This window comes from Ruditapes philippinarum, unplaced genomic scaffold (genome assembly GCF_026571515.1).
Source record: "Ruditapes philippinarum isolate M1 unplaced genomic scaffold, ASM2657151v2 ctg373_1_1_1_1, whole genome shotgun sequence".
Taxonomy (NCBI): domain Eukaryota; kingdom Metazoa; phylum Mollusca; class Bivalvia; order Venerida; family Veneridae; genus Ruditapes; species Ruditapes philippinarum.
In genome coordinates, this window is record NW_026855566.1 from 105746 (window position 1) to 133179 (window position 27434).

Below are 27434 nucleotides of genomic sequence, written 5' to 3' on the forward strand. Positions count from 1 at the left end.
TATGGTCTAGTCAAGATTTGTGCCAAGTTTGATCAGTATTGAAGCATTTTTATAGGGTTATAGCAGTTTGAACTTGTAACAGGAGGCTTTTCAATGAAAACAGCATATGCTCATGCGGTAAAAGGTTAATAAATTTATTTTGTAATATAGGGTTAACTGGTTAACAACTTAAAATCAATAGAAACACGCTTTTTTTCAAATAATAATATAAAAAAAAATGTTATCGTCCCTTTTGTTTGACTAAAAGTAAAGTACCAATTATTTATCACATTTTTCATAATCGGACTACAGATCTAATTTATTGCGTTCATTGAACGCCGCCTTTCCTTGTTGATCATGTTTATCATATTTTAAACTCCATGCACTGTCGAAGTTACTGTAAATATGCCAATGTAACGATATAGAATACTAGTAGATGTAAAAAGTACATCGTAAGATTATTTTTGATTTAGCTATATGCGGTCAGCTTATTGTTATAATTCTCGTTGTTTCACACTTTTTCATTTGATTGATCGATAGGATTGCTTGATCGATCGATTGGTTTGTTTTTAGATTGATTATTTGATTAATCTATGAATTGATACAGTTCTAAATCTGCATTACAACCATTTATTACAATACGTGTATGTGAAGAGTCATTCTTCGATTTTTCTGTTTTATTTAGACTTAGTCTGTTCTATTTTAACATTTTAAATCTGACACAGGACAAAAAAAAACAAAACAAAAAAACCTTACGATTAGTTAGATGTGATTGTTTTTCTATACATGTAAGTACGTCCTTGTGTTCCGTCTTATTTCCCTTATAACTCTTCAAATACACAGGATGTAATTAGATGGCAAAGTTCAGCAATGAAGTGGCATCTCTTGTTCGCCAGTCACATTAGAGTATACACTCCCATCATGAAAATTGTTTTCTAACTTAACGTTTTATTACGGTAATTGTTAAGGATAGAGAATGGCAGGAATATTCCGACTTGGTATCCTTTTCGGATATATCTGTGTGTGTCTTTCGTCTAAGAAAAGACTGGACTTTCTTGAACTGCGAGTTAGTAGATTAGAAGTCAGTGCTAGATCAGATATTCTAGAGCTAGGAGGGCTAATTGATGAAATCAATGAGACGGTTTCAGCAGCAGGTGTTGGTAGCAGTGGACCTGTAAATAATCCTCAAATAGAGATAAAACTGAACGCACTAGATGCAAAACTTGAACAATTTATGCAGGAGCAGCGAGAGAAAAGTGTGGCTTTATCGAAAGCAATAACAGAAGAAAAGACGATGACGAGAAAAATGCTGAAAATAATGAAACAGTTGGCTGACAGTAATGCCGAGTCTGTTCTAGAAATCGAAGAAACGCTGGAACAAAATGAGATTGAAAGGGACAAGTTTAGGACAGACTGGAAAATGTTCGAGGAGGGTATGATGAGTGAATTTAATGAATTGAGCGAGCAAACAAAACTGTTAAACGACAAACTTGAAAATTTCGACGGCAATATTGTTATACATGGCTCAGAAAGACAAGACGCTTGCCCAAAGGACTGGCAGCGAGAAGGAGACAATTGTTACCTGTTTGAGAAAGATGAAAAGTTGAGCTGGTATGGAGCAAGAATCAGATGTGATGATTTTGGCGGGAAACTGACAGAACCCGACACTGACAAGGAAATGACGTATATAATGACGAACGTACATGCCGACAACGTTTGGATTGGAGCTACTGATGATGGCCACGAAGGAAAATGGGTGTGGGCAAGTTCGCAAGACTTAGTCAGTTCAAACCTAAATTGGCAGTCTGGCCAGCCGAATAATCTTTACGAAAATCAGCACTGCATGGAAATTGGACTATTGGCAATGAACGACGAGTCGTGCTTACAGGATAACTATTACATTTGTGAAAAGGCGGCAGTGGTCCAATAACAATATCTTTACATTCTGTTCGGCGTATGGACCTTTAGATGTGTAAATATGTACTTTTCAAAAAAAATAAATGTTGTTTACTTTTCGAACAATATATGTTTTTGTTTACTTTTCGAACATTATATGTTTTTGTTTACTTTTCGAACATTATATGTTTTGCAATGCGCATGTGTCTTTTACTGACAAATAAAATAAGAAAAAAAAGCATTTAAGATTATTTTAAATTTGCACAAATGCTTAATATAATTTGTTTTGAAAATACATTATAATATGAGCCTGACGTTGTTGACTTTGACCTTTGTTTTAAATAATGTTACCATTCAGTGTTCCTTCAAACCTTTTTGAAAAGTTTAAAACTGCTTTACCACCCTGTTAAAATGCGATTTAAAGATGTTAAAATGTTATTTAGAGGTTAAAATGCCATTTAAAGATGTTAAAATGTCATTTAAAGGTTAAAATGTGATTAAAAGAGGTTAAAATATTTTTTTAAAGAGGTAACGATGTGATTTAAAGACGTTGAAATGTCATTTTAAGAGGTTAAATGTCATTTAAAGATGTGAAAATGTCATTTAAAAAGGTTAAAATGTCATTTAAAGAGGTAAAATGTCATTTAAAGAGGTTGAAATGTGATTTTGAGAGGATGGATAACAGCCCATTGATTTTTTTTGGGGGGTGGGGGGGGGGGTTGAGATAACAATTAATGATATATTACACTTGAAATCAATTGGAATATGAATTTTTCCTGAAGTGGAGCAAGTAACATGTATGATAGATTACTTTTTTATATTAATTTGAATAAGGCGATAAACAAAGGTGCTCGGCTTGTTGATTGGTCACCAACCCCTTCCCCTTACCCACACTTCAACCCTCTTACCCCAAAAAATGATACATATAATTATATACATGTTTTTAGTAAAGTACTAAATATATATCTATCACTTTTGATTTTGGATTGAAATAAAAGCACATAGCAATTATTAAATTAAACAAATTTCAAATGAAAAATACATCAGTTTACAGTGTTTGGGAGAGGTAGGAGGATTGAAGATGGGGGATGGTAGTGACCAATCAACGCGCCAAACACCTGTGGCGAGAAAAAGGAATGGTTGCATGTATATTATTCTTTTGGTGGGACATACAGTGAGAAAGGACGGGTAACATCATGTTACTAACATGTATGATATAATTCGAATTTGAGTATTTTGATTAAGGGTACATGTATACGGTGAAATATTACTAAAAAAGAAATTATAATTGAGTGGTTCGTTACTTTTTGAACGCATTTAGATTCGGATATTTTGGTGACTAACAATGTATTGTATGTAACTCTTTTTGATAAGATAACGGGTATTTGGTGGGACAAGGTGGCTGACATTTTTGCGGAATAACTCTGTGATATCAGTCTAATTTAAAGTACATTGTAGAACAGTTAAATAAGTATGATAATCCGGTATAACTGTTGTGATATCAATAACGGTATAAATTTCAATGGTATACCGGTATAACTCCTGCGATAGCAATACCGGTATAAATTTAAGTACAACAGTATGGTATACCGATATAATTTCTATGATATCAATCTAATTTAAAGTACATGTACTTGGTGCAACAATGTACATGTATTACATTGGTATATGTGTGTGTGTGTAATATAAACCTGATTTATGATTGTCATATATCACTCTTGTTCTTTATATAATTTATACGAGTACATTACGAGATTTATTAAGATTAAATACGGTATAAATGTGTAGACAATATCGACTTTATTTTAATTGTCGCAAAAGTTATCAACTTTACGACACATGCTCGTGTTGAACATCGTCCTTTTGGATCAAGATTTATTGAAACAAAGTGGCGTTCAGATAAAACATTCTTTTTATACGATACATGTAAATAAAAAGAAAAATGTTTAAAACTTTAAATACGTCCTTGAAAATCCACTCCAAAATAATCCAAACAAAACATAAATTAGGGGATGTAAGTAGAATCAGTGGTCATAATAATTCAGGCTGACATGTGTGTGCTTTATAAAAAGAAATATGCTGTAGATTAGATTGACAAATTGGATTAATATGTCAATAATCAATCTTTTATTGGAGATAAAGCCGAAAGTAAGAGTACAGATCAATTCTCTTGTAGTTCTTTTGTACACATGTACAGACAATTTGTATACCACACCGCGTCTCAATTTTGTATAAAGTCTCTATTTGATTTTCTCAGTGTATCCTACATAAAGATTTTTCTCGTTGAAAAAAGACATAAAAAGAATTTAATTAAAATGAGAAAAATCCCTGTTATTATCCACGTAACAGTGTGTTATGGAAGAAAAGCAAGATTTAAACAATATTGTAAATGTTATTTTTGATATGGTTTAAATGAATATCTTAAGTAAAGAGATATTGTCCCGATCGGGGGGAACCCACGTTCTGTTGTAACAATTATTCGTGTACATTGTACAGTTTTAATCTTTCATTATAATGCATTCATCGGCGGATTTCAGTACACTTTCAATTACAAATACTTAAGACGTAATAAATCTCCGATTTAAACTGTACATTTGAGTACAAGGAACACTCGATGTATAATTTATTTGCAATTTCGAGATTTTCGCATACAGCAATGATAATGAGGCGCAATTACGATGCTTTTTTCTGATAAGCAATTTCCAATTCGGGATTACGTAAACTGGACATGTATCAAATTATCCTGATATAGCACGTGTATATAACAGTGTTCTAATTTCAGTTTAGTTATCGCCGGCGGATTTTGTGAGAGGAAAATCATCACGTCGAAACTGGAGCCACAACATTCGTTAAATAATTAATGGAAAAAATAGGAACGATAAATGATATATGAGTAAAATAATAAATAAAAAAAAAGAACTGGAGTTTAATAATAAATGACAAAAAAGTGAGTTGAAATATTAATGATAAACTTGGGTTTTAATGAATGACAAAATATATTTCGGACAAAAAACTAATTAAAGATGTATGATTTAAAGTTTCATGTAGATAATGACTGGAACAAAGTGTAGGCACCACGCTTGAGTGTATCTAATTAATGAAGATGAGATTTCGAGGATGGTTCTCAATCGATTCCTTCAACAAGACAGTTAGTTGTACTCTCCAATAAGTCAATTATCGGAATCGCTGTGATAGCAGATTTACATTTCTGTAACCAATTAAATTGTTTATTTGCTAACAGAGGTATACTTTCAATTACATTGAATAATTGATACAGAATCAGAGAAAAACACGAATACAAGCGTTATCTTTAAATACACTTGATTGGAATACGTGAAAACCGTTCTAAAACTGCAACTGTTGATAATTGAGAGTGTTAAATGGATTGCCTGATGGAGTTAAGAATTGCCGGAAATAATTATATTCCACAATTGTGCATGTTAATGTAGGAATAGATTTGCGATCGATATGTGCATTTAAATACATTTCCTTGTCTCTGTCTTATATGACGGGTGTACCGGACGGCTTCTGCCAAGGTGAACGGAGCTTAAGATTACTGTTAGACTTTGGTTTATAAGATTAAATTGGATTTACGTGATTAACAGCGGAGGACGACCTTTTTAATGAGCTGTCGCAGAGAACGTATTCCCTGAATTAATCATAGCGTTTGAGAATCATGAACTGTTTAAAGTTATAAAAGAAAAAAAAGGCGTTGACGCCAAGAGTAGCTTTAAAGTTATATATGGACTTATAGAAAACCAATTTTTAGTTATACACATTGCTTATTCTGTGAAAAATATTGGACAGTTCTACCTTTTAAAATGTCATTCCAAAAACATCGGTATAGAAATTGTATCTTTGAAGACGGCGATTTATTGAGGGAAAATATAAACAAGTGAAACAATGTTTATCTCAAGTGCTGTACAAATTACCGATTGTTTTGAACACTTAAACAAGTCACTAGAATAATATTTGCTTGATTATGAAAGTAAGTGCTATGAATTCCGATCAATATAAAATTTCAATCGAGGCCCACCCACTTCAAGCTCTTTATTCAAAATATAACGAAGCAGACGATGATATACAATATCAGTCAGTGCGCCCTCTCGGGAAGATTCGTCAGGTGGGAAGACCTTCCTCCGATTATCACACTTGTCGGACCGCAAAGGGGACCTGGAATGGTGAAAAGGCCCTGGATGGAAAGAAAGACATGAAACTGGATTCTAGATTGTATTCTGGACGGATGAAATGCAGCAGTGATCAGAATATAGCTGCAAGCGGCGCTCGTGAGAAGGATGTTAGCGTTTTACCAACCCTGAGGAGATCAAAAACTCAAGCGTTTGAGGAGAAATTCAAAATTGCCGCATCGAGGCAAAGTGCTGATTCACCGTCTCCACAGTTACGACAGAATAAAAACTATGATAAAAAGGTTGTTCACTTGCCTCTCTTTAAAATAAACTTAAGAACGTACGTAGGAGAGGAAGAGGTTTCTAGAACTGTTGCAAAAACACGAGAATCTCTGCGGAAACTGATGGATTTAAATAAAGCAAAGATGAGAAACGCCAATGTTATAACTGCTAACATTAAAAACTATGAATTCAATGCGCCGAGATCGAACTCGACTCTAGCCAGAGAGCACACTATGGAAACAGCACGGACACTTGTTTCACTTCCATTTCACGCAAAACCCGCTCTAAGAGCATCACGTGATTCATCGCGAGATCGGGATCTAAAAGTTAGACAATATTCACAATATTCACGTTCTAACACCTTGATGAAATTCGGTGCATCTGAAATAAGTAGCAATATTGAGGCTAGATATAGAATCACGTCAGGAAAACAGACGCCAGATAATGTGAACGCTTCCAAGCGACTTGTTTCGGATAATGTCGGGCCGGATGACGAACCGGACAGCTCAATGGTATCACTTGCTATTCGACCCGACACGTCACTGACTTTAGGGACAACTATGCATCAAATTGATCGTGTGATTAAAACACCAACCTCGGACGAATTAAGAGAAATAGCGGAAGCATTTAAAAGCAGTGACACGCCAAGTGGTTGGCCTAACACTGATGACATTCAGTCTCTTTTAGCACGGAATCAATCTAGAACGACTAAATCCCGGACTCCGTTTTCCAGACCTTCAACCGTGTTAAATATTGTCCCAGAGGTTCAAGATGAAAATAGGAATAGTAAACAAAATTATTTTTGTACTTCACCTCATGAACATGGACATAAACACAGTCCTGTGCTGCGATATACTTCCAAACAATCAACTTATAAACTAGAACCTATTATAGTGCCGTCCCATACTTGTACGGAATGTCCAATGTGCAGCAGCTCCCAGAGGGAGGTAGAAACGCCGTGTCCACCGAATACGCCCAATACTCAGTTCATGTATGATCCCAACAATTCTCAAGCAAATCGCTACGAGTCGGACCAACCGCAAGTAAGCCGGACAATGAACGGGCTCAGCACACCTCAAGCAAACCGGACTGTATACGAGACCGATACTCCTCAAGCAAGTCGGTACGTGTACGAGCCGGATTTACCTCAAAGAAGCCGGACAATGTACGTGTCAGACATGCCCCGATACAAGCACGATGTTGACTTAAACCAGAGAAGTCGTTTCATTCACGAAGCGGACCCGCGCCAGAAAAATCGCTTAATATATGGAGTAGAAAACCACTCACCTATCGTACAGGGGTCAAAACTGAACAGCGTGCATAGTAAGCCGGAAGTGCTCAGAGTTTCAAGGATCAATATGAATGGATATACCTCACCTGAGGATGACTCTAATAAGATTTCGTTCATGAAAACATTCTAAAGTGTTGGTAAGACCTTGAAGAGTACTATTGTTTAATAAATAGTGATATATACAATGTAATGAAATTACTATTACTCATAGTACCAGTACATAATACATAATTCGATTGCGCTCATTGCGCATGAGCAGTTAGAATTTAAAGGACACAGTGATTATATTTAGTGGCGCTCAAAGCGCGCTCTATTTTATCGTTCTAATATTTAAGGTTGTACTATTTTTTTATTCATCTCTTGACTGAGAAAATTAATACCATCTTAAGATTCTTCGACCAGTGTGTTTTTGTTGGTCAAAATATTTAAATTTATATCTGCAAACTTTTATATCTATCTTTCAAAAGGCAAACTTTGATAAGATCAGGGCATGTTTTGTACGTCTCTGATAAGATATATATATACCTTAGGTACATTTTACTTATTGAACAAACCTGGGACATAACAGTTTAGTTAAATTTAGCAATTTTCATTGCATTTATTCTTTATATATTTACATGAAAAGTTACACGAACAAATCAAAAACAAATATTCACAAACATAGTGCAAATGGGTCGGGCTACAAGTTGTAACACTATTAGGACAGCCCTCCCCACAGCGTCTATGTTTTATACATGTATATCATATTTATTCGGGTACTTTTTATACAAAACAAAATTAACTACTGTCCTAGAACAAACTAGATGATGACACAGTAATTAAGGTTAAGTAGTCAAAGTAGTCCTTTCGCGGGTCTTTTTACTAATGTCTTTGATGTAGATAAATTTCATGTATGATTTATTAGTTAACAATGTTCACTTATTATGTCATTTTTTATTATTTTAAATTCATCATGAATTAAACTTATACCGTAATGTATTATATAGTTTCTAAATGCTTCAAACTTTGCAATACTAATAACTTAAATTTCACTGTTACGATATATAATGTATGTGCAACTTGCAATTGTATGGAATTTTAAAATGCGGGTGTAACCTGAAATCAAGAAATTCAATTTGAATAAAATAATAACATGTATCTTCACTTTTGTTTTAAAATGAAATTTCATACCCAATTTAATGTAGATTATATTTACAAAAGCAACCATTATAAGCTTATGTTCAGTTTTCTTTCTGGTCACTTATGGTACATCCTAACCTCTTTCGGGACGCCACTTTTCTACAACGACCGCTTTCATCCTTTTACTTCATACTGGTATTTAATAATGACAGGTTTTACCTTAACTGTCATTTCCCTACAAACTAATAGGTTTTTAGACACATTTGAGTGTCCCTAATCGTTATAGGGTAAACATGTCATCTTCCTGTGCTCGCAATAAATGATACAAACTGAATTAAATAAGCTTGTAATAAATCATAAAGTGGTCGGAAGTAACAGGTGCTTATGCTCAAAATAAACAAATGCATATGGTGTTTGTTTTGTATAAACATAGTTAAGGGAAGACACGTATATATAGATCTAGATATAAAGATTTTTGACAGGTTATATGGTCCAACATAAACGGTTGTTTGGAACTATAACCTAAGTCGCTAGGGTGAGGTTATAATGCAAACAACCGTTTATATACGACTATATAAAGAGTTATCTATAACGAATTTATTATACAGCAAACATCTTTTTTTGTAAAGAAAAAAGTGAGATTTCTTCATAAATTTACAAAACTATATAACCGTCATGATTTTCCAATGAAAAGCGACGTAATAAACGTGTAGTAATAAATTTGTTGATAGTATCGGTCTTTTATTAAGTTGTGCGTGCATGTTTTTCAACCGCAATGGCAGTCGAATACGATGGCGTCATAATATACAATACATGTAAAAAGTTCTGTGTAATCCAATAGCCATGATTTTTTGGGAGTAATACGTGTACCATATTCCTAACAGTGATCATATAGAAATTTTCATGTAAATGCTCATGTATGCTAATTGGTTGTGGTTACAAAAAAATCACGGCATTTCGAGAATCATTGAGCAGAAATTTATCAGTTTTAAAGCTGCACGCCTCCAGATGAGCAAAAAAATATTTCGATAAAAGCAAACCTGAGAAAAATGTACTAAGATTTTAGGAAAGGTATATAGATTCTAAATTCTAGTAAAAATTTATATGTTATATGCGATTAATGACCGAATTTTTCAGTATGTATAACTATATTTCTACTGCGTTACTATCATACTTTGCATATTTTGACCTCTTTATAGTAATTTACATAGGTTGTAAGTGCCATTGATAATGTGTAAATTGTATTCTTTGATAACTTTACAATATTATACTGTTAAATACATTTTGAAATTTTCATGAAAATCAGCATGAATCTGGAGGTGTGCTGCTTTAATATACAATTTCAATATTTATAAAGTACATCGGAATTGTATTGTAAGATTAGGTTTAACGTCCTAGACGAAAACAATGTAATTAATCATATTTTATAATCATTGACAAAATTTAAAAAGAAATGTCATTTAAATATTTTCATACATTGAAAAATGAAGATTATTTGTTATTTCTTAATGTATTTTCCAAAAATATTTTAGATATAATTATGTTGTTTTTAGAGACAATGTTTATTTTCTGTTTAATGACTTAAAATGCTTAAAGAAAATGATTGAAGATCATCAATTTGATGGAAAAAATATCCTACAAAATTGTTGCGTGCACTAAAACTGCGTAATTTGTCTGTAAACAACGGAAAAAGACGATTACAATAAAGCGAAATGGTTATAAATTACCGAAAAAAAGAAAGTGATCACGTTTTGTCAATCACATGATATAAACAATATTACGGGAATTGATATTGATTGTTTTCGAAGTGGAGAAATTTCATTAAATTCAAAGAAAATCGCAAAAATATTCACAGGCGTAATTCATTGATACATTGACAGGCAAAACATCCGAATGTGAAAAATTATTCTTAACACGTGGTTTTGATGTAAGAGAGCAGTATGACATTTTAGCTACGACTGGATATATAATCACCTAACAAGTGTCTTATTATAAATGTGTACTTTTAGTCATGCATGTTTTGGTGAAACTCCCGTTCGTACAGTTAACATTTAAAATAAATATAGTCCTCTTATCACGAAACCCCAGCACACAAATGCTCGAGGGTGCTAACAATTTACGTAATGATTCAATACTGTGCAGTAATCTCTATGTCAAACAGTCGATATAGTAGAGAAAGCACCATTTCGGAAGGTTTTTTTTCTTGTTCTATAATGTAAGGATCCGATTGCAATTTAATTAGTTTAAATATATACGATTGCATCCATTTCTGTGATTAATATATATAATTATTTATTGTAAATTTATCATTGGTCAATACCCCTTGCTCATTATTCATAAACGAACTTTACGAAAAGTTGACGGAAAACACACCGAAATGACATATCATAAGTGTTTCCATCCTTTGTTTATTTTCTATTCCGAATAAAAAAACAACATGTTACGCATGTCACGTGGTGCAAAAAAAATAAACACAAACTTGAGTTTAAAACAATCTGTTCATCATTTATCTACAAGTTCTATCATTGATATTTGAATTTGGTCATTACTTTTTGAAAGGATCATTTAATATTTCATGACTTGTCAAGAAACAATGTGTAACAGCCTTGAGCGATTAATCTATTGTCTATATATATAACTTGATCCAAATGTTTAAATCATGTATCAATAGCAAAATTACTATATAAATTGATGTTACATATCTAAAAAAGATATTATATTCAATCATTTTATTACTATTAATTGAATGTTGTTGTACTTGAAGTATGTTTGACATTTGAAATTACAACCACTAATTGCATGTCAACTGCGTGATTTATGATAGCCTCCCCTGATTATTGCATAACAAGGTTGTATACAGAACAAGACAAGCGTCTGGTGCCCTAAAACGGGCCAGTGTGGAACCTTCTAAATATTTCTTGAGTTTTTGGTATCACACCGCTAAATGTGTGTAAAAGGAGAATTTTGAAAGTTTCAAAATGCATGAAATACACAGTCTGTTTAAACGATGCAACTATAGGCTACTATTCAGAATATTAAATATCTTATTAGCCACGTGGTACTTCTTATTTTTTTCTATTAAATATTCTTTCAAATTCACACACTACTAACACATATAGTCTATCCAGATTTAAATAGGATGAAGTACCATTGATTTATATGTCAAGTTAGTAACTAAACTATAGAAATGGAAGTAGGATTCATATATCTAATGAAAAAACGTATTTTTGTGCAAAATATATCCCAATTATTGCTGAAATAGATATGTGAACAGTTCTATGTGAGCACTTAGCTTTTTTTAAGTATTTTATCATTAAAAAAAACATATTTCAGTACTAGATAAATATGTAAAGAGACGGCAATATAAAAATATTTAAAAACAATTGTTCAAATCAAAATAATTTTAAAATAATGGTTTTTCAAATTGTATGAAGAGTATGAGCTTAAAATCCCATAGCATTTTTAAAGTTCTATCATTTCATTACGAAATTTTCACAAAGATGTCAAATATATACTAGTTTCTTGTTGTAAAGTAATAATGCAATAAAATGATGAGTAGTACACTTATTCGTAGGATAAAAGTACATGTAGATCTTATATTAACTTACAGAATTATATTATCTTTTGGACTTTCACTATGTGACCATTCTTAGAGTATTTTGGGCTTGGAACATCCCGGGGAAAATACTCTGCAATTAGTTGCTAAGGGTAGAATTGTTTTGGGATCGAACGCGCCGCCATCGTCACTCAGCTGGCAATATATTTGAAGTTACATAAGAGTTTCATAAACAAAGCTTGAGATTGAAAAAAAAAACCTTCATCCATAATTACAAACAATAAAAAGGATTATGTTAACACGACTATGAAAAATCAATCTGTTACAAAGGAACTTTTAAAATGTATCCATGCAGTTACCGCAACCATAGATTAAAAAAAAAACAACAAAAACCATTAATCAAATCTACCGCTCCTGTTTGGGAAGAAACTAGTCACGGTTTGACATCAATATGTTTGATATGTGCGCTCATCAATGAAAAATAAAAGATCAATGGGAAAAAAGTGGAACGATTAAAAAAAATGAAGAAAAAAAATAATGCAAAGGTGTTATAATACATTGAATTGTGGCTAAAATCATAAATCAAGTATGCTTATTTTTTTTCTTTTCACGAAAAATGTTTAAACAATAATATCAGATGGGAATCATTGGTTTTTGTAAAAGTACAAAGAAGCTATGGGCATTGGGTAATAAAGTACACTCAAATCACGAATAGGTTTGAGCCCTATGTAGGTCATGGTTATATTTTGAATTTCCTGATCAGACACCTGTACCGGTTAGTTTCATGAGGCGGACTCGAAGGTGGTTCAAATTATCAACAAATTTCTATACATATTTCTCTAACTTAAATAAATATCTTAAATTGAATAATATAAGATAATAAAATTATTGTAGAAAATTCTTTTATTTTATTTTTTCAATAAAACAATTCATCTAGATAAAACAACGATTCGAAACTGTTTACTAAAAATAGAGATTTAAATATCTAAGGTGCGCACAAGTTAACGTATCGTCTATCTCGAAATCCATCATTAACCAGTATAAAGATCGGCAAACCTCGTCACTTTCCGTATCGTATCTGTCAAAGTCACTCTGCCTATTTGGTGTGCGGTTGACACAAAACGTTGCCGAATATGGGATGTACAGCCTCATTCGGAACACTTCGCCGATTATCAATAAGCACCCTGAAGGAAAAGGCCGAAAACATGCAATTGTATTCCACGAGTTTTAATACAATTTTTTTGGCGAATTAACGTGAACTTTTTTTTCTAATTTGTTTCTAAACGAGATTTTCTTTAATTTAGAATATTTTTCGATGTTTTAATACATCATGATTCACATTATCTGCGTTTAAACACGCGTTTTTATTGTCAATGGTGTAAATGGAAAGTAAATCAAATGCTAATTAGAATTGTTTTATTTCACCAAGAATGATGGTTTCAATCTACAAAATTCTCATTACATAATTTATTACTGCACACCGTGTCCTTAGAATACCATCCTACGTTTACGAATTAACTCAAAAACATCGATTTATTGAAGAAAAAATAAAAATAAATAAGGATATTGTAACGTAAGCGGAAGGTGGAGTTTTCCAAAAATGAAGGATATTAATTTTATTCTTCCAGTAATTTCTCAGTATTATCTTATGAGGTGTGTCACTAAAATTGTTTCTCTTAACATATTAATGTATGCTGTATGACAAATAAGCTAAAATAAATTTGTGACAGATACTCATATATAGGAGGAAAGATACTTATACATTATAGGAGTGCTTGCATTGCGTTTTATTTTCCAAATTTCAAAATCTTAAATCAATATAGAAACCCCCAACTTAAAACAGAACTAAAGAAACCAGTTTCTCCAACTAAACGTTGTTTAATCTTATAATTAGTAGCCATAATATAAAATAATCTTTAGTATAGTCAGGTACGTATATTAATATACGTACCTGGTATAGTTATTATGAAAAAAAAAGTTTTAAAAAAATGGGGATTTACTTCCCTATTGAATTTTATGCATCATTAATTACGTTTTACTAGAAAAATATGCATATGCATTGCAAATGAATTGGCAAGGGCGTTGTCCAAGTATTGTTATTGTAAACAAACAATTGAGCCGCGTCACGACAAAACCAACATAATGGGTTTGCGACCAGCATGAATCCAGACCAGCCTGCGTTCCGCACAGTCTGATCAAGATCCATGCTGTTCGCTTACCAACTCTATTACAAGTAGAAAAACTGATAGCGAACAGCATGGATCCTGATCAGACTGCGCGGATGCGCAGGCTGGTCTGGATCCATGCTGGTCGCAAATCCATTATGTTGGTTTTGTCGTAACGCGGCTCAATTGATTTTTAACGGTTCATTAACACAAAGAATGCACAACCTTATTTTTCGCTGTGGTAAACAAATCTGCTCCTTGTGCTCGCAAGAAATGATACAAGTCGAACAAAATAAGCATTAAATAAATGGTACAGTCACCGGAAGTAAAAGGTGCTTGTGCACGCATTTGATGAGCTCCACTGAGATTAAAAAAAACATTAGGTTGCTTCCAGTCTAACCCTTATTTGTATTGATGGTAAATGTCATGTATGTAAATATGTTCTTATGTGACGAATAAAATATATTTAAACCAAAAAAGGCTAAAAACATTAAAAAAATTAATTCTTGCTTAGATCAAGTGAAGTGGAATTTTATAAATAACAACATTCAATGTCAAACGGCAATATGATACCGACAAATTTATTCATCAATACCATATATAGATGTTCTTGTTTGTCAAAATTTATAGAAAACTAGTAGTAGATTTAGTAGTCACTGACTGAAATGTTACTATAACTGAAATCATTGATGTTCTTTAAGTTTAATCCTCTGTCGACATCTTGGCCAAAGACTCTGCAGTTCCAGCCTTACACGGGCTATTAGCACAAACATGTAACTATGATTCCAGTGCTGGTAAGTTTAAGGAATTGGACACAAACTAATTATAATGATTTTTCCCTTTTTTTCACAATCGATGATAAACAAATGAGCCGTGTCACACGACAAAACCAACATAGTGCGTTTGCGACCAGCATGGATCCAGACCAGCCTGCGCATCCGAGCAGTCTGATCAAGATCCATGCTGTTCGCTTACAAACTCTATAACAAGTAGAGAAACTGATAGCGAACAGCATTGATCCTGATCAGACTGCGCGGATGTGCAGGCTGGTCTGGATCCATGCTGGTCGCAAACCCATTATGTTGGTTTTGTCGTGACGCGGCTCAAATATGTTTGTAAAGTTGAAATCAATGTCAAATGATCTAAATCTTAATTGATAAAAACACATTGCAAATGAATTGGCAAGGGTGTTGCCCTCGTATTGTGATTGTAAACAAACAATCGATTTTTCACGGTTCATTAACTCGAGGGAAGCATGACCTAAAACGGAGATGTGTTGTATGAGCTATAAATCAAAATAAAAAAAGCAATATACATGCACTTAATAGTAACAATGTGTATTTTAATGCGATAATAATATCATCTATGATTTATACCAAATTTTTATGTCAGTAAAATTTATGTTTTATAGAGGATAGAAACGCGTAAAAATGCAATTATAACGTCAAATTAATTAAGTCACAGCATCGGAAAATCACGGTACACATTCCTTGACTGGATCGTTGACTTACGGAAGCCCATTGAGGCCGTTTTGAGATAGAAGTTAGAACTTAGATGTTAGATCTTAGATCTTAGAACTTAGGTCTTAGCTCTTAGAACTTAAAGGTTCCGTATAGGCGGGAAAACGCCATATTAACTGCAAGATAGACAAGAAGATAATTTTTTTATTATATTTCTTTAATTCTATTTTTTAATTAAAGAATTGCAGAGATATAGCAAGAACGTTTAAAGATTAAGTGATTGTATATTATAAATAAGGACCGGGTAAAACACAACCGATTTCAACAGGAGACAAAGGTCGAACAAGCTATCTCCAACAAGCAGGGACAAATCATGTAGCTATTTTAGCCAGTTCTAGCTATTTTAGCCGAACCTGGCTACCCCAAAAAAAATGTTTGATGACGGACACAAGCTTTGAAACTGATATATCTGATATATCTGTTGCCTGTATTTATGTAAATCCCCAATTATCAAATTTAAATGACTTCTAATGTGTATGAAAATAATTTGATTATTTTTCCTATTGCAGACTCTTCTTCATTCCTTTCCCGGACGACGAAAATGTTTTCTACATGGGCATGGATGTTTGGAATTGGCTGTTAAAACACCAGAGTATCTTGTGCTGTGATCATGGATTTAGCTGTCATTCTCAGAGGGGCGTATTTAACAAGCATAGAACTGATTAAGAATTACTTATCCATAGTTTATTTACAAGGATATTACACTAATACTGAAAGCTAACAAAATTATTCAACGCAAAATACGTACACCAAAGGACGATGGAAGGGACCCCATTATTGTAGTACAAACCGGAGACTGACTACCGGTTGCAATGTGTAGAGATTTTGTGATGAGGCTATTGTCACAAAGCGACCCCAAAGGAATTTATGAACGCAAAGCCACCGATCAAATCGGCAAAGATATGTCTCGAAAGGTCTTTACTTTGTGTTGCATGTTTCGACAAGTTAAAGCTATATGGATTCTGCATCCACTGAGCGATCGACGGGTAAAGTCTTTCGAAGTATCAAACAACAACAACACGCCCGCATTGATAGCGTGATATTGCCTAATTAGGCAAGTTACAGGACTGTATATCCAAGTTCTTAGTTCATCGTTCTGATTTAATTTCAAGTTCATGTGCATGTATGTTTTGAATATAACTGACGGATAAAGAAACGCCATACTTTCTTAAACTTTTAACAAAACGTTTAAAAAAAAGTATTTTGTTAATTCTTTATTTTCGATGTTATATTTCATCTGAACTATGCTTACAAGAACATCAAATATTTCCCTTAGCAGCATTGGTTAGGAATTTCTTCAATATAAGGGAAAATTGTTAGATATCCACTCCATTTTTTAAATGATCATTTTGTAAAGAATTCAAGGTTAGAATTACTTTAATTTATAGGTATGATTTTATTTGATGTTTTAAAAACATGATATGATAATTCATTTTGATATCTTTTTTCAATGTAGATTTGCTTGTTTCAGGTTTTTTGTGCATATCGTTCGTCTGGTGTTTATTTTTGAGGTTTTGAAAAGTTCGTTCGACATGACGACGAGTGATGTTTCGTAAGAAGCCAACCTTTTAAAAAGTACTAGGTGGCTCTGTGTATCCAAATTTATTTCTTCAGAATAATTCTTAATTCTTAGCATATCATCCGTGAATGGTATCATACGAATTTTTTCTATGAATATTCGATGTAGACCTACAGATATCATTGATCTTTACCAAAAATATAATTGTAACAAAGCTGAAGTATTAACGGTTTCTGAAGTGTGCACGGAGGTATGCTATTGACAAGTTCTTGTCTAGATTGTGATATCCTTTTTTGTGATAGTCAGATACGTGTCTTGTATCATGTTTTGTAGTTTACTGTTACTTGAATAAAGTTTTATGTATGATGACGGAGTTATGTTTCCTTCATTTAGCTCTTTCAAAACCGATTTTTTTAAATTCTTATAATTAAGTTCTAATGTCTAAGTTCTAATAACTAAGTTCTAAGAACTAAGTTCTAATGTCTAAGTTCTAATAACTAAGTTCTAATGTCATAGTTCTAATAGCTAAGTTCTAATTACTAAGTTCTAATGTCATAGTTCTAATAGCTAAGTTCTAATTACTAAATTCTAATGTCTAAGTTCTAATGTCTAAGTTCTAAGAACTAATTTCTTATGTCTAAGTTCTAATAGTTGGAACCATGTTTAGGTCACTTTGTAGGTCCTTCACTGCCACGGCCCCCTTTGGACCACCTGTTTGAAGCCCTATATTTTGATCGATCGGGACAGCTTTGATATATTCCGATTTTGTCTGCACCGCATTGTTATACCTGTTGGCCCGCGCATTTAAACACATGTCCTAAGTAGTCTGAAAGGCATGCGCAAGTCCAGATGTATCGTGTGAAAATCAGTTGAAATGGGTTCTTCTGATGCTGACACTTCTTTGAACAAAAGACCGACATACACACACGCACAGAACAATAACAATCAATAAACGTACTGCATATAAACCAAAATTGCTTTTTGCAATCTGTGATTTGCCTCATCGGTGCAATTCAAAGATCCTGAAACACAATTTTTTATGGGTTTTAAATCATAAATTCGATGCTCAAAGTACATTTATCAATATTGTAGGTTCCAAAAGCATTATTTATAAAGATATTACCGAATTTAACATTTCATCGTTAAAAAAAGGGAGGAAAATAAAAACTTTTTTTCTATAAATTTTAAGTAAAATTTTTACAAAAAAGGGAATAATGCAATATACTTAAAAAATTACAAAATAATATGCCCCAAAAAATTTGCAGTACATATTTTGCAAAATTTTTCAAATTTTGGAAAAAAAGTTTTTTTTCATATTTTATTAAAAAAATATTTTTTCATTTAGTGGGGGTTTCCCACTTTTGACCACAACATACAGGATCTTTAAGGAAAACAGCAAACATGGGGCCCACAATTTTTGCATGGGGTTTTTTATAAAACCGCTAAAAATTCTTTAAATTTATTTTTTTTGACGTTTTAAAAAATCTAGTATTACTTTTGGGCCAAATTTTATACAACAATTGTTTAAAAAGGGCCATCATTGGGTTTCCCCCTCCCAATTTAAAGCCCATAAACTTAAATTGTTAGATTTATATTGTGTCATACAGTAATGTCCTTGTAAAATATACTGATGTCACCAATTTGAAGCCAAGAGCAAGTCACACCATCAATCATTTGTGCAGAATTATGCACCTTTGTAGCAAATGACACTTTATTTCAATACATTTAATATATTTAATATAAATATGTATCACAGTAACCCAAATCAGTATTAAAACGCTGATAATTTCATCAAATATTAATACAGAAGTGCACATCGTTAAAATTAAGGCAATGGTTATCTTTTATTTAAGTGGCCACTGTGATCTTGACCTGGTAGAAATGGAAACACGGAAGAATTCACCGCTGATACAAAGTGAACATAGTGTGTAGAATAGACACACAATTTGATCGGACCATTTATTAGAGCTCTGACTACACCAGGCGTTCTTCATAAACAGTAATCTTGAAACAGTTCAATGGGTTTTTTCAGCAAAATTCTAGGCATCATTTAGCACAAAAAATAATATTTGGGGTCTAAAATCACATAAATCTATGTTAGAATATAATATATAATCAATAATTTAATAAATATAACAATTAATAAATAATATAGTTTATTATTATTAATTTATGAATGCCAACACCAAACCCAATTACATGTTCATTCTAAGTCATTGTAAATGCTCCACAATCATCTGTAAAAAAGTCAAGGTACAATGTTAACGATTCGTTTAATGGCTTCAAAGGCTCTCCGTTATTCGACGACAACACTCGAACAAATTTCTCGGTTTCCTTTCAATGAAGCCGTGTAAGTGATCCATAACGTGCTGGCACATCTGTATGTCTTCTTGTTCAACACGATGACAAAAGTTATGCCCACGATAGATTCCAGGTACAAAATACATTATATCAGGTCTTCCGAAAGGTATTTCAAAACTCCTTTGGGTTTAGCTTACATATATAATTCTGCTTGGATCAAATCCATAAAACAATATCTTAGACATTCGATGTGTACACGATTTATCATATCCAAACTTTTAATGAATGAGATCCTTGAAAAATGAAATCCACCAGTTCAACCTTGTCTATGAAGTAATCCCTACCAGTACTCTTAACGCTGCTTTGCTACACTTTTTCCATACATAAAACTTTCCAACCATGAGACGCTTTCTTTGCCGTTATATTTGAGAATTTTCAGTTACTCTAATATGTCTGGGTAGTATGACGTTTTCACTGCCGGCGAGTTGTCGCTGTTTGATACTGTTTGAGCCAGAAAATGAAAGTCGACTGTACAGATCGCTCCGAGGATGCAGAATCAACATGACTTTAACTTGTCGTAACCATTTACATGCCACAACAAGTTGATCGGTTGTAGTCTTGTAAATTCACCCTTTGGGAATGGCAGCTAAATCTGCGATTACAACACTTGTTACTTGTGTAATGCCAAACTCCAAACCTAGATACTAATTTATAAACCATTTTCGTCGTCTAGAAAATGGGATGAAGAAAATTCTGTAATATAAATTAATGCACTTTAGAAAACCGACATTTTTTGATTATCATAAAACTAACAGATAAACAATTTTAAATACTGTTTTAAATTTGATAGTTGATATAAACATAAATATAGGCAACAGATATCAGGTTCAACGCTTGTGTCCCTCATCGTAGATTTTTCTTGTTAGCCAGGTTCGGCTAAAATAGATAGAACTGGCTAAAATAGCCACTTTATGGGAGTTTGTACCAGCCTGTTGAAGTTAGCTTGGTCGACCTTTGCCTCCAATTGAAATTGGTTGTTTTTTTTTCGGTAATTATTTATAATATATAATCACTTAATCTTTTACAACGTTCTAACTATATATCTGCAATTCCTTAAATTAAAAAATAAAATTAAAGAAATATAATAAAAAGTTTATCTCACTTTATCTATCTTGCAGTAAATATGGCGTGTTCCCGCCAATATGGAACCTGTAAGTTCTAAGAGCTAAGACCTAAGTTCTAAGATCTATGTTCTAAGATCTAACATCTAACTTCTATCTTCTATCTCAAAACGGCCTCAATGGGCTTCCGTATTGACTTTATATATTTTTTAATAGACATGAATCTTTAAAACAACCGTAAGTCTGTCCATGCTTTAAGACCAGCAATGAAACGACCATTTACGCTTTTTCTTTTCCTTTTAAGTTAAATGATGTCTTATTAACAGACTTAAAAACGAGAAAATTGCAAAATTCTGTCATATTTTACGTCATAAAATATGCGACGTTCAGCTTATCTCGACTTTTTCGACATTTTTTGTAGATACTTTCATGTTGCGAGTCGTTACATTAGATATAACGATCTTCATTTCTTTGATATATTAGAAAAGATAAATCTTGAAATATTATAGAAAACCACATTTCGAAACCACCCAAAAAATTAATAGATTGTCTTGTAGACACATGTTTTTTGGCCGGATGCATATCAAAAGTACATATGAAATGTTAATACAGTAATGAGGGAATTAAAACATTTTGCTTTTAAAACGTCAAGAGCGGTGTAAGGTGGCATGAGAGATAATGCGAACTAAGATTAATATGGGATTACACGAACAGAACATACAATTAATTGACTTGTACAAATTGTGCAACTTCTATCCATTAAAATATTTTGTCTTTAAATGTTTAGGCAACACCTTACCAACGTCAACATTCAACAATTTGTTTACGTGGCAAGAAAATAGTGAAAATACAAGGTAAAGCTGCATGCAAGAAATATTTTAAACGAAACATCGCTAATAAGAATGAAAACAAGATATCCTAAAAGAACTTGGGTGGTTGTCTTTTAATGAACGATGTAATTTTTCTTATTAACAAAAGCTTTGTTTATACAGAATTTATTTTAGTTCGATTGTGTAGGAAGCTATTAGCTTATAAACACACTTTCGAATCCGTTCCTGGAACCAACCAGTACTTAGCAATGAGTGTAAAGATTCTTGCTCAAGGAAACAACGACATGCCCCTGTCAGGGTTTGAACCCATGCGGCTAGCGATCATAAGATTACTAGTCTTGTAAGAGCCTAACGCCTTCATATATCAACAAAAGACCGGTGGTGACTTACCATTTCAGACTTCACATTTTAGATTTAATGTACAATATATCAGAAATTTGAAGTTTGAAGTATGAATTCTGGAATCTGAAGCGAGAAGTTCACAAGTCATCAGTAGTACGTCACCTGTTTGCTTTTAGTGACTATTTAGAGTGATCAGATTACTAATTTCGTACTTCAGATTTCAACCTACACACTTCAAACTTCACATTTCTTATATAGAATCTACCATATGATATACTATACATTAAATGTGAAGTCTGAAGTGGGAAGTCTTTCGTATATATCTCTGATATTTTTACCTTTTTAGCAATGAAATTTACAAATCAAGATCGAATTCATATAATGACAAAGTTATACCGGATCATCGTGCAAATAATGGTAAAAAGACATTTTGTTACAATAGTGCAACTATTTGGAATTCAGAATCGCACAATAAAGGTACTTACCACTTTTAAAAGAATATCTTGCAATTAAATAAATGATGATGATGATGATGAATCATGATGATGATGATGATGATGATGATGATGATGATGATGATGAAAAAAAAGAATCGTTGTATCAAAAGTTTATATAAATTAAACTGTAACGACATACTTATGTATGGCATTATAGGATAATGATTATTTTGCATGTATAATAATTTTTTATTGGTTAGCTACATGGAAAATAATAATTATGGATAATATATTGGGAATATTCGTAAATAAAGAATTAATGGATTTTAAAACATAAGATTTGAATTTTAATTAATTTGTTTTATTGTTTTTTTTGTTATTTTTTATAGACCATAACAAATTAAATGCTTATTTTTTTGTCATTTTTTATACATAAGTTTTTATTGTTTTTTTTAATTTTTTAATTCTGCTAGAATTTTTCATTACACATAAGCTATATTAAAAAACCGAAGCTTATCCCAATTTTTGAATTTAGAATAATTGTTAAATCACACAATTGTCGTCATGCAATCTAAGTCGGTGTTATATTTAGCGCGTATTTGGTTAAAAGCAATTAATCTTTCCGAACTTCGATCCCAAATGCGGCTTTTTAAGGCGTGAAAGGCTGGGCAAAAACACATCAAAAGCTGTTAAATAAACATTAACGTAACGACGTAAAAAGAACGCGTGATTAGATATAGCGTTTGTTGAACGTTGTTTAAATACACTACATCTCAACAGTGAAGAATATAAAGTATATAAATTATTTGCTTGGATGACACGCAGCTCAGTTGACAGATAACTGCTCGCAGATGAATCGGCTCCTTTAATAAATTAAAGTTTGAAAATTGAAATAACAAAGACAGTTATTTAAAAATCTAGTAGGATACTATAATATTTTATATTTTGGACTACTGTTTAAAAAACTGGTATTTTTAAAATGGTGTCGTTAAGGATTTACTTTTTAATTCTGGCGGTTGCTTGCGATGGTTATAGCGCGTTTACACTTCCCAAACCAAAAGCACTTTCCGTGGACTGTTCGTCTGAGGGCAACAACCAGGAATTTAAACATCGATTGAAACTGCGCAAAAATGCCGAGGACCAGGCAACCATATGGCTGTTCAAGAATGAACATTTGAATATCAATTTTGAGTTGCCGAATGACGCAATTATCGACGTTTTAGATGTACGTTACTCGAACGACGGCGGGGTGGACATGATTGCGCTGAGTCTGGACAACAAGGAACTTGGTACCTTCAAGACGAAGGTTCATTTTGGATGGGGCGATTTGTGGAATATGTTCGAATCTTCCGGTCCAATTGGAGGACATCAACGCCTAGAAGCTGGCAAACACAAACTGACAATCTCTGTCTTAGATAGTGACCGTTACGGTATAGAAATTGACTATATTCGATTTAACGTACATGGATCAAGTATCGGGCGCCTTCACAAGGACCAGTTCACCTGCGTGCATAACCCAGCAGACGACAATGAAATCGACTTAAGAGAAAAACTGCGGATGCGGAGGAAAATTACTTAAAACTTCACGTGAACAAGCTGTTCAAGTCTTAACACATGTCTGATAGGCGACAACAATAATCAATGATAAAAACAGTTACTTGGTTTCTTGTTCAAGCTGAATATTATGAAAGCGGTATGGTATAAATGGTGTTTTATAACAGCGTTCCATATTTACTGTGGTTTAGAATACCTTGTGACATTTACAAAAAACAAATTTAAGTGATCGAAGAATTCCAGCGTTAGTTTTGTGAACTGTTATACATGAATTCATTTTCAAAGTTTTTTTATCGACGAAATACAAGATTTGAGAATAACATTAGGTCTTAAGGTTGAAGAGGGTTTTGTTTAGTTGTTAACATTATTATTGTGGGGGAGACTATCTACGTATGACACATTTTACGCTACATTTATACAAAATAGCAATTATTTTTCATAAAGTTCATATTGATGAGTCATGTATGATTAATTTATCTTACTTCTGAAAATACATTTGTACTAAATGCACATTATATTAGAGTGGAACTGTATGTTTTGGTATGTCAATATGAAGATTAATTAAGTTGCTATATTTTGGTATCTGACACACATAATTATAAAAATGTTACCTTGAAACCGCATTAATAGATCTAATGGAAAAGTTAAAGAACATCTTAGAGTTTATATATTTTTGTATCGCATGAACATGAAAAAAAAAAAGAAATTTTAAGTATAACATGCTACATTTGTAATTTATTTTAAAACAACAATGTAAACTTTATCAGGCGAGAATGATATGGGTTGAAAGTGTTGAGACTCGAATGTGCAGTTGTAAGAATAGGACGGTAAAAATATGTAATTACACGACAGAGTACGACAGGAAAATGATAATCGGTCCGCTAAATGAGTATACGAATATAATAATATAATAATATTCTATAACATAAGCTAATTAAGAACTGCTTAAAGTATTTTATAAAACCACACACACATTTTATTTAACTCACTCATAGAGAAACGCTAACATCGAGCGCGTCTTTACGCTATCTTTGTGTAACGCAAAGGACGTCACGTCAAAATATATGCACGGTCTAGCAATGCCATTTTTACGGACGGGTATGTGAGAAGTGGTTATAAGAAGAAATGAGCCGCGTCATGACAAAACCAACATTATGCGTTTGTCACCAGCATGGATCCAGACCAGCCTGCGCATCCGGCGCATCTGATCAGGCCATGCTGTCGCTATTAGTTTCTTCTCGGACTTGTAGTAGGGTTTGTAAAAGCGAACAGCAAGGACCCTGACAAGACTGCGGGATGCCAGGCTGGTCTGGATCCCTGGTCGCAAAAACCAATATGTTGGTTTTTGTGTGAACCGCGGCTCAAATTTTAATCAACGTTAATCGAAACCTTTTTTTATAAAAAACCGGGAAAGATGTGTACGGTGTGTTTGTTTAGGATGTTTCATGTATTAGTTCATGTTCGCGGCGGCACCCTACCTTGGGTTTCTAGATCAAAACGAGACAGCCACAATTAGACAAGATAATTCCTGTTTCTATGTGTGTGAAATTTTTGATTGTTAGAAATATTAGGTAAACCGTTATAATTGAAAATACAGTGTTATAACCCAGCAGTTGATTGAATACTTTTATATGGATTATAAAGTTGTGTTTCTAACGTATACGGTAAAAACTCAATGTTTTAATTCTTTCTACAAAAAAACAACAACAAAAAACATCACAAGTTTTTGTCCGTACTATAATTAATAGGAAACACGAATTTCCTGTAAATACGCAGACACTTCCGTTCTTTGTGAAAGTTTTTATATAAAGTCAAAAATGCTTTATTTCTTTTATTGTTTCTTTTTTCCGGTTGAAGAATAAAAACTCATTTTATACATTAAAACGATTCGATTCTTTTTTTTCTTCTCTGCAATGTGTGGCTATAATAAGTATAAAACTCTGTTTAGCTGTCAATGAAATTAAAAATATAGAAAGTGTTTTTTTTTTCTTACAATGTGAAGTTATATAAAAAGTATGAAAATAACAATGTTAAGCTGTCAATGAAATTACAAATATAGAAACCGAATACGTATATATTGTAAGGAAGTCTCATAAACTTTTAATTGTGCTGTAATTAAAACGGCCTATCCCTGAACGAGACAGACTAACAAGTAGTTTCGAGTAGGAGGGAGTACATGTAACTATAAATCGTATTTTTGAACTCTACTCAACAACTTCCCTTGACTTCACACGAAAGCCACACAAAAAAAAATCCATTCATCTAAAACAGAAAGTAATATCAGTCCAACAAAAACAGACTTCAGTTTGGTTATTCCAACAAGTATAAAGTTCACAGTTCGGTTATTCCAAGAAGTATATATTTCATTTCGCTCATTCAAACAAAATTCAGACTTCAGTAACGTAATGTCAACAAAATACAGACTTTGGTTACGTTATTTCAGCAAAATACAGATTTCAATTAGATTATTTCAACAAAATGCATATTTAAGATACGTTATTTCAAGTTCTGACTTAAATTAGGACTACACTTCACTTAGGTTATCTCAACAAAATAAGACTTAAGTTAGATAAATTCATCGAACCTAAGAGCTTAACACAAACAAATAATACTTTTATTGAGTGTAAATATATGTATGTGTATTTTTTTTGTAAAGAATATTGCTTCTATTAACTACTACTGTTCTATTTAAAAATACATGTTAATTTTCCCGCCATTTGTTATCATTTTATGTGCACTAATTATTTTAGCTGCTTTATTTATAGATTTCATTGTCTCACAATCATTTCACTATGTACATGTCCATTTTTGTAACTGGTCTTGTTTAAATCATATAATAGCTTTATTATTAAATAAATGCTGTCCTAATATTTGTTGATTTGTGTATTTGGTTATCTATGTACTATTCGGACGACCTGGGTTCAATTCTCGGACGGTGAAGATCACTTTTGTTGTGGTTGATCATGGAGTCCTTTCTACGGCAATTCGCACTGTAACTCTGTTCTGGTATGTACAGAAGTTTCAGTTCCTTGCGAAGTGAAGGCAACTAGTACTGATAAACTGCTTGAAAGCCTGCCCAGGAACTTTGCGAAACTAGCTCTGACAGTATAGATGAAACGGGCTACTGCTGTATCCGGGGGTAAACTACAAACAACACAATACGCCTAGTATAAACCTGTTTAACTCGAGACTCAATATTCGATATAACATGTAATTGACAGAATGTTGACGGTTTGATGTTCGTCCCGTTCATGACAGTATACCTGGCTAACAATAAACCCTGGTTAAATTAAGAAAGCTGTTTTTCAAGCTGAAAGGTTAATTCTCAGTCGTGAAATTAGAAAGCTGTTTTTCACTAACGCCACCCACTCCACTGCCACCGCGCAAGGCTCCGG

At 32.9% G+C, this 27434-nt stretch overlaps 1 protein-coding gene across 1 annotated transcript; it reads left to right on the top strand.

The window, feature by feature from the left end:
• The first annotated feature begins 831 nt into the window (after positions 1-831).
• On the top strand, positions 832-5633 carry LOC132743720 (low affinity immunoglobulin epsilon Fc receptor-like). Its single transcript, XM_060732273.1, has 2 exons — positions 832-1951; positions 4658-5633. The coding sequence occupies exon 1, from the start codon at positions 956-958 to the stop codon at positions 1907-1909; it is 954 nt and encodes a 317-aa protein (XP_060588256.1). The 5' UTR covers positions 832-955; the 3' UTR covers positions 1910-1951; positions 4658-5633.
• Positions 5634-27434: the final 21801 nt, after the last annotated feature.